Here is a 13,675-nt window from a genome sequence, read left to right as displayed (position 1 = left end):
ATAATTCTGCTAAACCAGAAATAAATTCTTAGGGTGGGCTAAGCTACCTGTGAAATTGTGAAATTGAGTGCTTCTGATTCCTGAAGGTCACCAACCTGGTACGCTTCCTTCAGGATAAAACAAAACAGAAGCAGCACCTTGATTCAATTAAAAGCACTGGAAAGCCTAACTGGTATGTAAGCAGTTAAAATAGAATGTCAGCTGTAGTTCTTAGCCACAGTGTATTCAAATAGCAAAGTGGATCAATTTTATGATAAGATTTTAATGGCTGCCTCTGGATGTATTTTTATTGTATTGTTTTCCTTGATGAGCCTGTAGCTGGGGAAGGGCAGCTCTGCTCAGAGCAGACCTAAAGAAATTGTCCTTGTAGCAGTGCTTTACTGGACTTCTCATTTTGTGGGCGTAGGTGTCTGGATAAGGGTCTCCTGTGTTTCTTAACGTCAAATTCTATAAATTCATTCAGAGAGTGCCAGCTGTCTGGCCGAAATACCTGAGGCGGTGACAGGCTGCAGCGCTCTGAGCAACAATACCCTGTGTAAATAACTTGTAAAGCTTTTGAAGTGGAGTTTACTCGCTGTTTGCTTTGCAGTCTGAAGCGCAGTAACTCTGTTTGGGCGGCGAGAATCTCGTTAATAAAAGCGTCATTAAAGAATCTGATTGCTAAATGTGAATTCCAGTGCGTGCAGGTGACTTCTCGGGGCCTCTGTTTCTCTTGTGCCTGGCTGGGTGTGAGGATGCTGGTTGGGGTCTCTCTGGTGAGAGGACCGCTTGGGTATGTGTTGCACTGCAGGCCTGTGTCACAGCAGCACACAGTCAGGCTTCCTGAATGGCGTCTCTCTCCTCAAATGCTGAGGAAGAGCATCAGGAATCCAGATCAAAAGGCTGATCCGGCGATTTAAACGTGAAGGAAGCGGGCAAAGCGGAGACTGGGGGCTGCTGGAGCAGGGCACTTAATGCAGAGCTTGGGCGTGAGCTTGTACCTTGGGGATGAAATACGCTCTGGACAGGCTAAAGGCTTTGTGTAGTGGACGTGAAGGGGCGGTGTTGGGACGAGGGCTACAAGTAAGCCAGCTGTGCGCTGCAGGGGAGTGAGGGAGGTGCCACGAGTGGTGTTAGCAGCACATCTTGAGTCAGTTGAGCTTCTGTTCTCTTCTCCTTTTGCAATTTATCTAGTGAAGCATTGCAAGGTAGCATGCTTGCTGGGCTCGCCACAAAGACCTCATTGCTCCCAGCCTGATTTAACAGTCTAGAAAGCTTACCACTGTCCCTCAAACTGCTGTCTGTTTTGTAATCGCATCTGTGATCCTTATACACACCCATACCTGTAGAGTTTGTAATAGCTCTGCAGATCTTTCTTGCCCGCAAAGGATTTTAGAGACATAGTCTTTATCTTAGGGGTGGTATGAACACCTCGTTTTGCAGCTAGAATAAGCAAAAATCCCTTGAATGCTTATCATGAATATGAAGTTGTAAGACTCTAGTCTATATTTCCAAAATGAGAGATAAGATGTAAGACTTTAGTCTTAAAGTAAGACTTTAGTCTTACATCTCTCTCTTTGGAAATGTATGACCTCACTTATTTGTATCCTGTATCATTCCCTTATTACAGTAATCCTGTTTTAGTTGTAAACCCCTGAAACTCCCCTTAAATACTCAACTTGTGTTGTTCTAGGAATTTAAAGAAGAAAATAGCCTCAACTGCAGTGATGAACTTTTAAGATTTTTTTAATTATTTTTTTAACCCCCTCAAGATTTTCAGAATGGTCAGCATGCATTGCTAGGGGGTGCTCCTGAGAGGAAGGGGGATCCTTTAGAAAGCTGTGTCTCTAGCTGCCCACCAATTGCCTATATTGAGTCAGATCTGCCTCTGGATCTCTCCTCCACCCCTACCTATTGCTTGCCTGCCTCTGGTCTCTCCCACCTAGCCCCAGGATTCCCTCTTGACTCTCAGCCCCTTATTTTTTTGTTTTCTTCCACCTTTAAGTCATGTCAGATGGAGATTTCCATGTGTCTAAGGGTAAGCAGGCTGGCATGAAGGCAAAGCAAGAATAAAAAGATGACTCTATAAACCTTGTTTCCACCAGAGATGCCCAGAGGTCTGGCTCCTGAACAAATGTTTATTTAAAGTTAAATGATCAGTGTTTAATTTCACAGCTGGTTCAGCCAGAAAAATTACTCATGGCATAGACAAACTGAAGAATAATCGAAGTACCTGTTACTAAATAATTATACAATATGTGGTATGTACCTTATGTTTGAAGAAGTGCCTCTAACTTTGTGAATTGCCATTAAGCCGTGACAAGCTTTTAAAAAATATTAATTAGCACATCAGTCTTTCTTTGGTAACCATTTTAAAATGAGAAGTGAGTTGAAATGTATTATTGCTGCTTCTAGCTCAGCTTACAGCCTTATTCCCCTTCCTCACCCTGCTGTGGCCTGAAGTGTTCTTACAGGGAGCTATCCTTGCTCGTGCAGCGTTCTGACATTTGCAAGAGGTGTGTTACTAATGGAGTAATACTCCTGGCTTCTTTGGGAAAAAAAAAATGTCCTTTTCTTCTTATCCTGCTCCCTCACATATCACTCAGCTTGAACATCTCTGTTTTCAGACGCTCATGGAGTTAGGGTATTCTCAGAGGTCAGGCTTGCAAGTGAATCTTGAGTTAACAATTACAGTGAGTATTTTCAACCTTTGCTTATGTTGTGTGAGAAACAACAACTAGTGGGCTGCTGGTAGGGAACATTAAAATAATTTGCCTTCTATGTAGCTATTGGAAGACAATATAATTATAATTTAGTTTTGCTTATTAATTAGTTTTCAGCCTTACCTAGAGCGCCTCGTCTGTGTGCTTATAAAGATAGTGGTCTTCCCAGAGGGGACAAAAGTGAGCAGAATTGAGGAAGCATCTAGGCTAGAAGGGACCTCTGGAGATCAGGTGGTCCAGCCCCTGCACAGGGCAGGTCCAACTGCAGAGTTAGATACAACTTAAAGATGGATCAAATGAAAACTAAATCACTTTGAGGAACTCAATGACATGTGTACTTTTGGAAGCGGTCTTCTGTCTCTTTTGGGCATTGAAGTAGCACATACAACTTTAAACAACGGGGCCATGTCTTCTTTTTTTTTTTTTTTTAAATTGTTTTGTCATTTTAGCATTCCAGCAAGTTTGGTAGGAGAGAAGAGTATGCTGCCATGTGGCCTTGCACTTCCATGTATTGCACAAAATCAACGGTCAAGAACAATGTTAAACTGAAATCTGGGCATTATCCAAGCCCAGTAACCTTTTGGTGTCATGCCAAAGATTTTACAGGTTCACAGATTCACAGGATGGTAGGAGTTAGAAGGGACCCCCAGAGATCATCTAGTCCAACCCTCCTGCTAAAGCAGGATTACCTAAAGCAGGTTGCGCAGGATTGTGTCCAGGCAGGTTTTGGATATCTCCAGAGAAGGAGACTCCACAGCCTCTCTGGGCAGCCTGTCCCAGTGCTCTGTCACCCTCAGAGTGAAGAAGTATTTCCTCATGTTCAGACAGAACTTCCTGTGTTCCAGTTTGTGCCCATTTCCCTGTGTCCTGTCACTGGGCACCACTGACAAGCATCTGGCCCCTTTCTCTAGACATCCACTTCTGGATGTTAACAAGCATTGATGAGATCCCCTCTCAGTCTCTTCTAGATTAAACAGCCCCAGCTCTCTCAGCCTTTCCTCATATGAGAGATGCTTCAGGGCCCTCATTATCCTCATAGCCCTCTGCTGGAATCTTTCCAGAAGTTCCCTGTATTTATTGAACTGGGGAGCCCAGAACTGGGCACAGGACTCCAGATGTGGCCTCACCAGGGTAGAGTAGGTGGGGAGGATAATCATGTTCTTAATACCCCCCCAGGATACCTTTGGCTTTCTTGGTCATGAGAGCCCGCTGCTGGCTCAGAGGGCAGCTTGTCCACTCGGACTCCCTGGTCCTTCTCCACAGAGCTGCTTCCCAGCAGGCTAACCTCTAACCTGTGCTGGTGCCTGGAGTTAATTCTTGCCTGGGTGCAGGATCCTATGCTTGCCTCATGGGGCTCCTCTCCACACAACTCTCCTGTCCGGATTTTGCTGAATGGCAGCACAGCCTTCTGGTGTACCAGCCACCTTTCCCAGTTCTGTATCCTCACAAAATGTGCTGGGAGCCCATACGCTCTGTCCCCTTGTCCAGGTCGTTGATGTGTGTGTTAAGCAAGACCAGACCCAACACTGACCCCTGTGGCACACCGCTAGCTGCAGGCCTCCAGCTAGACTCTGCGCTGCTTATCCCACCCTCTGGGCTCAGCCACTTCTCCAGTTACCAACCCACCTCGCTATCCGCTTATCCAGCCTACACTTCCTGAGCCTGCCTGCTTACAAGGATATTATGGGAGATGGTGCCAAAAGCCTTGCTGAAGTCAGGATTATCTTCGCATGCTGTCCTGTTCATCATCAAACACGTTTATCACAGTTATTACAATTATTACAATTCTCATTGTAAGCAAGAGTGGTTTTTACATGCTTATTTTTTGTGTTTGAATGGCAGAGGTAAAGGCTTGGTGTTGGTGTTTCTTTCCTTTTCCCTCCAAAGTGACTTATTAGGGGCATGAGGAGCATGTGATTTTTGTGTAAACTGGAGGTGTGCTGGCTTCTTAACAGCTGCGTTTTGGGGTGGGGGGTTAATTTCTGTGCCGGCCTGAGAACCTTGGCAGCTCGTGGTCAGAGGGAGTGATAATGCTTCACTTGTCCCAGTAAGACTGAGAGGGTGGTTGCCAGTGTCCTGAGGGAAAAACTCAAAGGCTGTTCAAGAGAGAGTTAATGGAAACTCAGCTTCATGAGCAGTGGAAGGTAGGATTTTACCTGCTTGCACTGCAACAGTCTCATTAAGTTTAAGCAGTGTGGAATTGCCGTAGATGAGGCTTCTGTCTGTCTGTAGGGGTGATGTGATGCATGGGAGAATTCCAAGATTCATGATCTTTAAAAGAAATATGTTGTGTTGTAACTGTTTTTGGAGAATTCTGAAAAATCAGAAAATTTCCCATAGGCATTTTCACATCTTACTGTTCTTTGGGGGCAGAGCTATAAGATGAGCTTTTATTTTCTTGTTGTCATTTTAGGTCAATGTTTTTTGTTCTGTTTTTTTTTTACTTTTCCCTCAGAGGCATCTCCCCACATGGAAAGGATACCTACCGAGCTGTGTTTCAGGAGTAGTTACGTGTGTTGTTCTGCATATTCTTTGAGTAATGATATGATAGAAATAAATTTTATTTCTCACATAAATTTGCCTTAAATTTACAAACAAACAAACAAAAAAATCTCCCAACCTGCAAGAGAAGGAAAGTGAATGAGTGGACATGACCTTGAAAGGGGCATTTGCATGTTGTCCTGGTTCTGGCCAGGCCAGAGTTAAACTCCCCAAGCAGCCAGTGCAGGAAAGATGCATACAGTGATGTGAGGAAGGAAAGGAATTAGTGCTAGAACAAAAACTAGTCCTTAAAAAAAATAAATTAGTGGCATGTAGAAGAGGCCTCAAGATAATAAACCAGGTATGTTTAGGGATGCTTGATTAAAAAAGAAAAAAATGACACCTATTTTTCCAGGAAGGTATAATATAATATTAAATTTGGAAAGAAACTAACTGGGTTCTTTGTTGTTGTTGTTTAAACAGTTGGACAAACAGAACATTCTGGTGTAACTTTGAAGGAAGACACTGAGGCTATGGAGACAAGTCCATCTGACTCAAGCACCAAGGACGGTGTAGATGCTGAGAAAGAGGATGCTCACACAGTTAAACAGTTGCCATCTTCGGAGGAGGGTGCAGAAGACCCTGACCACGCATCTGAGCCTCAGTCTTATGATCTGGGTTTTAAAAAGGTTTTTAAATTTGTTGGATTCAGATTCACAGTGAAGAAGGAAAAGACGGGGAAGTCGGAACCAGTTCAGCTCCTTACTGTAAAAAAAGAAGCGCAAGTCCCTGAAGGAGCTGATGAGCAAAAAGAAGTTGGCTCAGAAGAAACAGTGATGCCTGAGGATGCACCCTCTGCAGAAGACACCACCAAAGAGGCACTGAAAAATGAAAAAACAGAAGATGAATCTCCTAAAACACCAGAAGCAAATGAAATTTCTTCTCAGTCAGCTGCCGTGGCCACTGATTCTGCATCACCATTAAGAAAATTTTTTACTCAGGGATGGACTGGATTTAGAAAAAAGAAGAGTTTTAGGAAGCCTAAAGAAGATGAACCACAGTCTCCTACGAAAGAAGAGGAGCAAGAAAAGGAGGGAGCAACGATAGCAACTGAAACAGGTGAAAAGGAGGAAATACCTGAGTTAGAGAAGCAAGGTGAAGAAAGGGATGTGACAGCAGTAATTATTGAAGCAACTGAAGGTGAAAAGCAGGAGTCACAAAAGACTCTGGCAGCCATAGGAGTCGAAGCAAGTGAGAAGGAAAAGCTAATCAAGCACGAGGAGCAAGGACAAAAAGAGGACGTAGTGTCAGCAGTTGTGGAAGAGAGTGTGAAGGAGAAAAAAGCTGAAGAAGATGATCAAGAAACAAAACTGGTGGAAGTCTCAGAAGATCTTAGTAAAAAGGAAGAAGAAACCAAAGAAGAAGAGAAAGAAGGTGAAGTGACAGAGAAACCACTAAAAAGAAGGTCAGTAGGATCTATTGTTGCTGACAGTGTGAATGGAGAATTGAAAACATCTGCAGAAGCCCTACCTGTGGGAGGAGAACTGGAGTCAACAGAGAAGTGTGAAATAGATGACAGAACTGAGACATCATCTGAAAAGAAACCTGAGGCGGGATCTGTGGCAACTGAAGTGTCTAGTGAACAGCTTAAATGTGAAGGACAAGATGGAAATAAACCTGCTCCAACGGGGAAAGAAACACTTGATGAAAAAATAGAAGCAGCAGAATTGAAAACATCACTCACAGCAGAAGATGTCACACGAGGTGAAGATGCGGATAGAACCGCAGAGAAGAAAGAAAGCAAAGATCATGAGACAAAACTGACCCTGGGTGATCCTGGGTTGAAGTCCTTTTCTCCTTCCGAACATTCGGTTGACACGGAGGATGCTCAACAGTCAGTCAAACCCACTGATGAAGGACTACAGGGAAAAACTGGCGTAATTACAACAGATACTATCAAACCAGAAGAAATAACCACAGAAATAACTCCTGAAGAGGCAGCTGGAAAGAGGCCTCCAGAAAGTATCACAAACGAAGCTGAACTGCTCTCTTCCCAAGAAAAAACTAAACTTCAAGGCAGCCCTTTAAAGAAACTCTTCACGGGTACTGGGTTAAAAAAACTGTCTGGAAAAAAGCATAAAGGGAAAAGAGAAGAATCTAAGTTAGGGGAACAGGGTGAACCAATTCAGCACTTATCAGATTCCCCAGATAGCGCAGAGGAACAAAAGGGGGAGAGTTCTGCTTCTTCTCCTGAGGAGATGAATGAAATTCCTTCTTTGGAAAAATCTGTAGATGGAGTGCAGGTCACTGAAAATGAAGATGCTGCAATTTCAGATGTGGAACGAAAAAGAGAAAGTGTTACACCTTGGGCATCATTTAAAAAGATGGTGACTCCCAAGAAACGGGTCAGAAGACCTTCTGAAAGCGATAAAGAGGAAGATACTGATAAGACAAAGGGCGTTGCAGTGTCTGCAACTGAAAATGCTGTTGATGAAAATCAAGGAGAATTAAAAGAAAATGGGATGGACCAAAAACCAGAGAAAACCACAGAAGAGCCAAAAAGAAAGGTTGACACCTCTGTGTCCTGGGAAGCTTTTATATGTGTAGGCTCCTCAAAGAAAAGAGCCAGGAAATCATCATCGTCTGATGAAGAAACTGAACATAAGCTTGGTCAAGAAAGCCAAAAGACAGAAGAGTCTGGACAGAGCAAAGAAACGACAACAGATGCGATTCTTACCAGCTCTCAGGAGAGCGATCAAGGACAAGGGAATTCTTCCCCAGAACAAGCTGGAAGCCCATCCGAAGGTGAAGGCATCTCAACGTGGGAGTCATTTAAAAGATTAGTCACTCCAAGAAGGAGATCCAAAACCAGAATGGAAGAGAGAACTGAAGACTCAGTTGTGAGTACTAGCCTGGAGCATTCAACATCAGATGGTGAGCCTGGAAAAGATGAATCGTGGGTTCCATTTAGAAAACTGATGCCTGGGCGTAGGAAGAAAAAGTCAGATGGAAAGCCAGAACCAACTCACCTTACACAAGCAAGAGAAGACATGGCAGAAACAACTGAGGAAGATTCAGATATTCCAGCTGTTGTTCCTTTATCTGAATACGAAGCAGCAGAGCAGGAGAAAATTGAAGCCCAGCAAGTGAAAGAGGCAGAAGCGATGAGAGAACGAACCTCAGAGGAAGAGAGAGCAGAAAAATTAGAGGAGACTCTAAGAATTGAGCAAGCACGTGAAGGGTTGGTGCATGCAGTTACCGTTACTGTTGTGGAAGGGGAAAGGGCGGTTACCAGCATTGAAGAAAGGTCACCATCTTGGATATCTGCTGCTCTGACAGAGTGCATTACGCAGGCAAAAGAGGAGGAAGAGAAAGAAAGTGAGAAAACATTTGAGTCGGATGTTATTGTGGAAGAAGCGGTGGTATCTGCCAAGACAGTGCCAGAGACGAGAAAGGATGTAAGTGATGACGCCACGGCAAGTGAGCTAGAACCAACCTCAGAAGCAGTGACAGCTCTGGAGACAGCAGAACCTTCCTGTGCTGAAGAAACAATGGAAATGTCCCTTGCTGAAGAGACAACTGAGATGGTTTCTGCTGTTTCACAGTTAGAAACCCCAGATACTACAGAGGAAGTTACACCTGTACAAGAAGTAGAAGCCACTGAACAAAATTTGAAAGAATTGGACAAACAGACACAAAAAATTCTTCACGAAGTTGCTGAAAGAGTAAGGTCAGCAGATGTAGCAGAGCTGGTGAGTGAAAGAACCACGGTGGCAACTGTAATTACAGCAGCACAAGGAATTGAGTCAGAAGTGAAAGATGCTGCTGCAAATGAGAATGTCATAGAGCAGGAAACTGTTTTGCTTGAACAGCCCTTGATAAAGGAAGAATCCAAGGAGGTTGGCTTCCAGCACCTGGGAAGTGCAGGGAGCATTCAGGGCCAAAGCCAAGTTGAAGAGAGTGTTCTACATGACGGTTTGGAGAGAAGTGAAATACCTGCTGCAGTGAAAGAAAGCACAGAAGGATGTGAAAATGTCAGTGTATTGCAGGATGAAAGCCAGGGGCAGACATGTGAAGAAGCAGTTGTAGAAGACCATGAAGAAACACCCAAACTGCAGAGGACAGTGGAGGAACCTTCACCACAGGACAGAGAGTTTCACAGCATGCCAGCTGTCACTCCCAAGGAAGAGCTGATTGCAAAGCAGGAGCCTTCAGAAGAAAAACTACCTGTAACAGAGTTGACAGTAGATGAGACAAGAGAGGAATGCATTCCGGAAGTACAGACTGCAGTAAGTATTGCATAAAACAGAAAGGTTAATTTTGTCAAAGTAAAATTCAGCAAGTGTTAGATGTTATACCTAATGTAGAACCAGGTTTTGGCTGTATTAGTGTCAGGGACCTTCCTTGTGCAGCCTGAGGCAACTGCAGTTCATTTCCAGCGAGACATGCACACAGATGTCCGTGAGCAGCACCTGCTGAGGCTTGTGTGCAGGTTGAGGTGGGTGTAATGGGGTGACGTGCAATGGGAGATGGTGTGCGTGGATACAGAGGTGCTGAAATGATTGCCATTCGGGCTCCTGCACAGTATGATGTGACTGAAGATTTTATATGAACACCTGAGATACGTATGGGATCCATATGGTACCATACATGGTGGATATTACCTTCAGTTGCAGAGATAGATACAATTGCAGCTGAGGTACTTCTGCAAGGGGAGGAAATGAAATGACACTGCTCTGTCCAACTTAAAACGCACAGGACTTACTGTGCTGGTGTGTTCCTGCTGCCTTCTCTACCTCCCCACCATCCTCCTGGCTTAGTCTTTGTTTTGTGTGATGTCTGTCAGCCATCCCTTGCTTTAGGCTGCCCTTTGTTTAGTGAGCTGTGTGTCCTGAGAAGCAGAACACAAGATGGGATCTTGGTGATTCACTGCTCTGTTACCATCTCACACTCTTCCCATGATCCTCCTCCTTTTGGTCCTCTCTTCTGGTGCTTTTTCACCCAGAACATTCCTGGTCACTTCCTGCTCATACCTTTTTTCACTGGTCTGTTCCAATTCTCTACAGGTGGAGGACAAGACAGAGGATGAAACGTCTTCGTTGGGGCTTACAGCTGAAGAGTCTGTGCAGCTTGAAGGAGAGGGTAAAACCCTCACCGTGGGGCCAGAGTGCACAGAAGCAGCTGTTAAAGCTGAAAGACAAGATGAAATTCCTGACTTAGACTCAGAAGAGCAAGCTTGTACTGAAAGAGTTCTTAGCAGAGCACCTGCACAGGGAGAGGAGGAGGAAGATGTTGCTGTGGTCCTTGGAGTGAAAAGCACAGAAGTCACTGTTACTGAGACTCCTCTGCAGAATGAGGTAAAACCCTCTGCCCTTCCTTCAGAAACAACTGGCTTGGAAGCAGTGGCAGATGTTGAGCAGAGTGTGAGGGATGGGGCTGGCCAGCAGACTACAGCAGAAGATTCTGTGTCCATCCTAGAGTCACAAGGCAGAGAAGAAACAGAAGCCCCGTCACACGGTGAGGAAACTGAAGGTGGCAAAATGGAAGATGCTGTGCTTGAAACTGAAGCGCCCTTAGAGAGTGATGTCACAGAGGCTCCCACACAGATTGAAGTGGACAGCGTATCTGATTTGGCATCAACCTGCACAGATACCACTGAAAATGGAGGTGCCATCCTCGCTGACCTAAGTCCTAAGAAATGTGAAACACCAAGCAGCTTAGCTGTGGAAAAAGAACAAGAACTTGTAGAACCTTCCAACTGTCAAGACTTCCAGAAAGAAGATAACAAAAATGAGCAATCTATGGAAGGAGCCAAAGAAACCAGAAAACATGAATCTGTGACAAGTGACCAGTGTCCAACTGCTGTCCAACATGATGTTTTACCTGTGCAAGAGGACAGCTCCGACTCAGCAGTCCTCCAGCCTGAACCCTTGGAGGCTCTGAAAGTGCCCGTGCCTGTAGCAGATGCAGCAGTTGAAGAGCACGTCATGGTAGACACCACAATGCCTGCAGGCACAACAGCTGAACCTGTACAGCCCGTGGCAACCACACCAGGGCAAATCGCTTCTGAAGAGGTCCCAGGTACTACTGTTGACTATTCAGGCTGTGAGGCTGCAGAGCTTGGTAGTGCAGAAGCACCTGAGCCTCAAGGAACTTCTGCTTCCATGAATGGAGTATCAGAGGAGCAAGAGAAGCCCCAGAGCACAGGGCGACCCGAACAAAACGGTGTTCCTCGAAGTGACAGTCCATCTCCCACCCACACGGAAACGGAGAAGGATGTTGTTCATTCTGTGACTATAGAGTCCCAGAGCACTCACATTGTACTGAATGCCATCCAGACAGCTGTGGACAAGCTGGCAGAAACAGAAGAGTCAGATGCCTTTGAGGCAGAGCAGCTCATTAAGTCCAGAGAGAAAAGCCCCTCGGAAACAAGTGTACCTGAACTTCTGGAAAGTATACTGGTGGGTCATCAACTTCCAGTGAAAGAGGAAGAGACATGGAGTAAAGAACAAGAGCTCCAGCAGTCTGGAACAGTGAAAACTGCTGCCTTAACAGAGTCTCCAGAAATTCGTGTAACTGCAGAAAAAGTAAAATGCACGCTGTTAACTTCTGAGATGCTGAAAGATGGACAAAGTCAGGATTCTTTAACAATTGTGACTAGCCCTGAAGATGTTTCATGGGAAAGTGAGAGACGTCAGAAATCAAAATCAGAAGTAAGTACTTCAGAAGATTCAACCAAAGACACCCTGGACACGCACCCACCAAAATTAAAGGAAAAAGAAGTCGGGCAGATTATGGAAATCCCAGACCAATGTGCAGGTCAGCAAACGTGCAGAGAAAGTGAGAAAGAACAACATCACCCACCAGTGGAAGATGGGAAAATACAGACATGGGAGGACGATAGTTGCCAAGAAGGAACATCTTGTGATAGTCCACAAAGTCAGAACTTGGTGGCTCCTGAGACCTTGAATGTAAGTAGTGTTTTCAGCCAGCAAGTTGTTTCTTTTTTTCCGAGTTAGTTTCAAGAGTGTCTGAGACTGCTGTATCTCTAATTTTTTTTATGATGTTGAAAGGCAATTGCTCCCCAGTTTAACCAGCAGGCCACATTATTATTTTTTTTCTTCTCGCTTTACTGGTTCTCTCTGGCTACTCAACACCTTGTTTTTTTCTGAACAGCTACCCTCACTTTAATGGCCTTTACCTTGGCCTGAAGTTCAGGGTGATATTTCTGGGAGGTAGAAAATCTGTTTTCCAGTGTTCCTAGATATGTGCTTATATGGTACATACTTAATGCATGGCAAACACAATTCCCCTCTAACCAAGCTCTTTTTAAAACCCTAAAGAATGTGAGTGTTGCCTTCCATGATAAACATGGAACGCCTCATGTACCAAAGCTCCTTGCACTTCAGGGAAATTGGAATCAGAGATGATAGGTGGAGTCTCTCCTGAGGATATATACCACACTTGCTTAACTATAGCACAAGACCTTTATCTGTGTCTTTGAGAACTGCTTGGGAAAATAAGATACTCTTTACAGAGTAAGTTGTCATTGATAAAGCTTTTTCTGCTGTCATCTTTTTCAGATGTGCTAAGCATCCACGTGGCATTTGGAGACATGCCAGTCTTAGAGAACAGCTGACAATCCTGCGACAGAACCAGGAGCTTTATTCACTACCCTTTATTCTTGGATGTTAACATCTGCTTTTTGAAGACCTCACCTTTTTTGTCATTTCTATGAAAAAACCCAAACCAAACCGTTAATGTTGGCTATATCCAACAGGTGTTCCATTCAAAGGTCGTTTGCCTCTGCCCAACCAAAATACACCATTTAGACTGGAGGTGCACAACTGAGTGAATGGACAGACCACTAAAATTTATGCCACAGTTATTACACTTAAGGTGTGTCCTGTCTGTCCCATCTCCTTGAATCCCTTTGCTCACCCCTGCATCTCCCTACCTTCTTTCTGCCTTCTCCCTTATGCCCCACATCTTCCGTAGCTGCCTTGACTTGACCCGCGAGTGGCCGCTCAATGTGCTGCTCGGTGTGTGTGTGTGTGTGAGGGGAAGAGGAAGGCTGACTGATGAGAACACAGGAGACTTCTGGCCGAGAAGCAGGCATGTCTTTAGCAGCAGCAGGAACTGGATCACGCACAAATTCTCGAGCAAGGTGCTCGAGGTTGCTGCCTTTCAGTCCCGCTCAGGTATCTCTGCCCAACGTCCAGTTGTATTTGTGCAGTCCTGATGTAGTCAGAAATCACTTCTACAGCGTAGCTTGGAAGGAGATCGAGAATGTCCTCCTTCTGTTGTTCTGGACTTCAGGTCTCAGGACTGGACTGTAATGTGTTGAGTATTTATATGTATGTCTTAAACCCAGTTCTGATTTTAACGTAGAGCTATGATACTTCTGTACTACTTAGGCGTTCCCGTAAATGGATTTTGTAGAGTAGCCTGGAGAGGAAATTGATACCATTGGAGCGGAAATTCATCACATG

The 13,675-nt window shown here is 44.7% G+C and overlaps 1 protein-coding gene across 1 annotated transcript in view; it reads left to right on the top strand.

Annotated features, from left to right (window-relative positions):
* AKAP12 (A-kinase anchoring protein 12) overlaps positions 1-12,913 on the top strand; it is a gene marked incomplete at its 5' end in the record, with an annotated part of 29,665 nt that extends 16,752 nt beyond the window's left edge. The window contains 3 exons of the mRNA XM_084261332.1: positions 5,667-9,472; positions 10,250-12,154; positions 12,767-12,913. Coding sequence (XP_084117458.1) covers positions 5,667-9,472; positions 10,250-12,154; positions 12,767-12,775 — 5,720 coding nt within the window. The 3' untranslated portion in view covers positions 12,776-12,913. The remainder of the gene's footprint in view (positions 1-5,666; positions 9,473-10,249; positions 12,155-12,766) is intronic.
* Between the last annotated feature and the right edge of the window lie 762 nt (positions 12,914-13,675).

This window comes from Gallinula chloropus, assembly GCF_964237585.1.
Source record: "Gallinula chloropus genome assembly, chromosome: 3".
In the NCBI taxonomy this organism is placed as follows: Eukaryota; Metazoa; Chordata; class Aves; order Gruiformes; family Rallidae; genus Gallinula; species Gallinula chloropus.
Note: the sequence above shows the minus strand (reverse complement) of the source record. Positions and strands in the feature narration are given on the sequence as shown.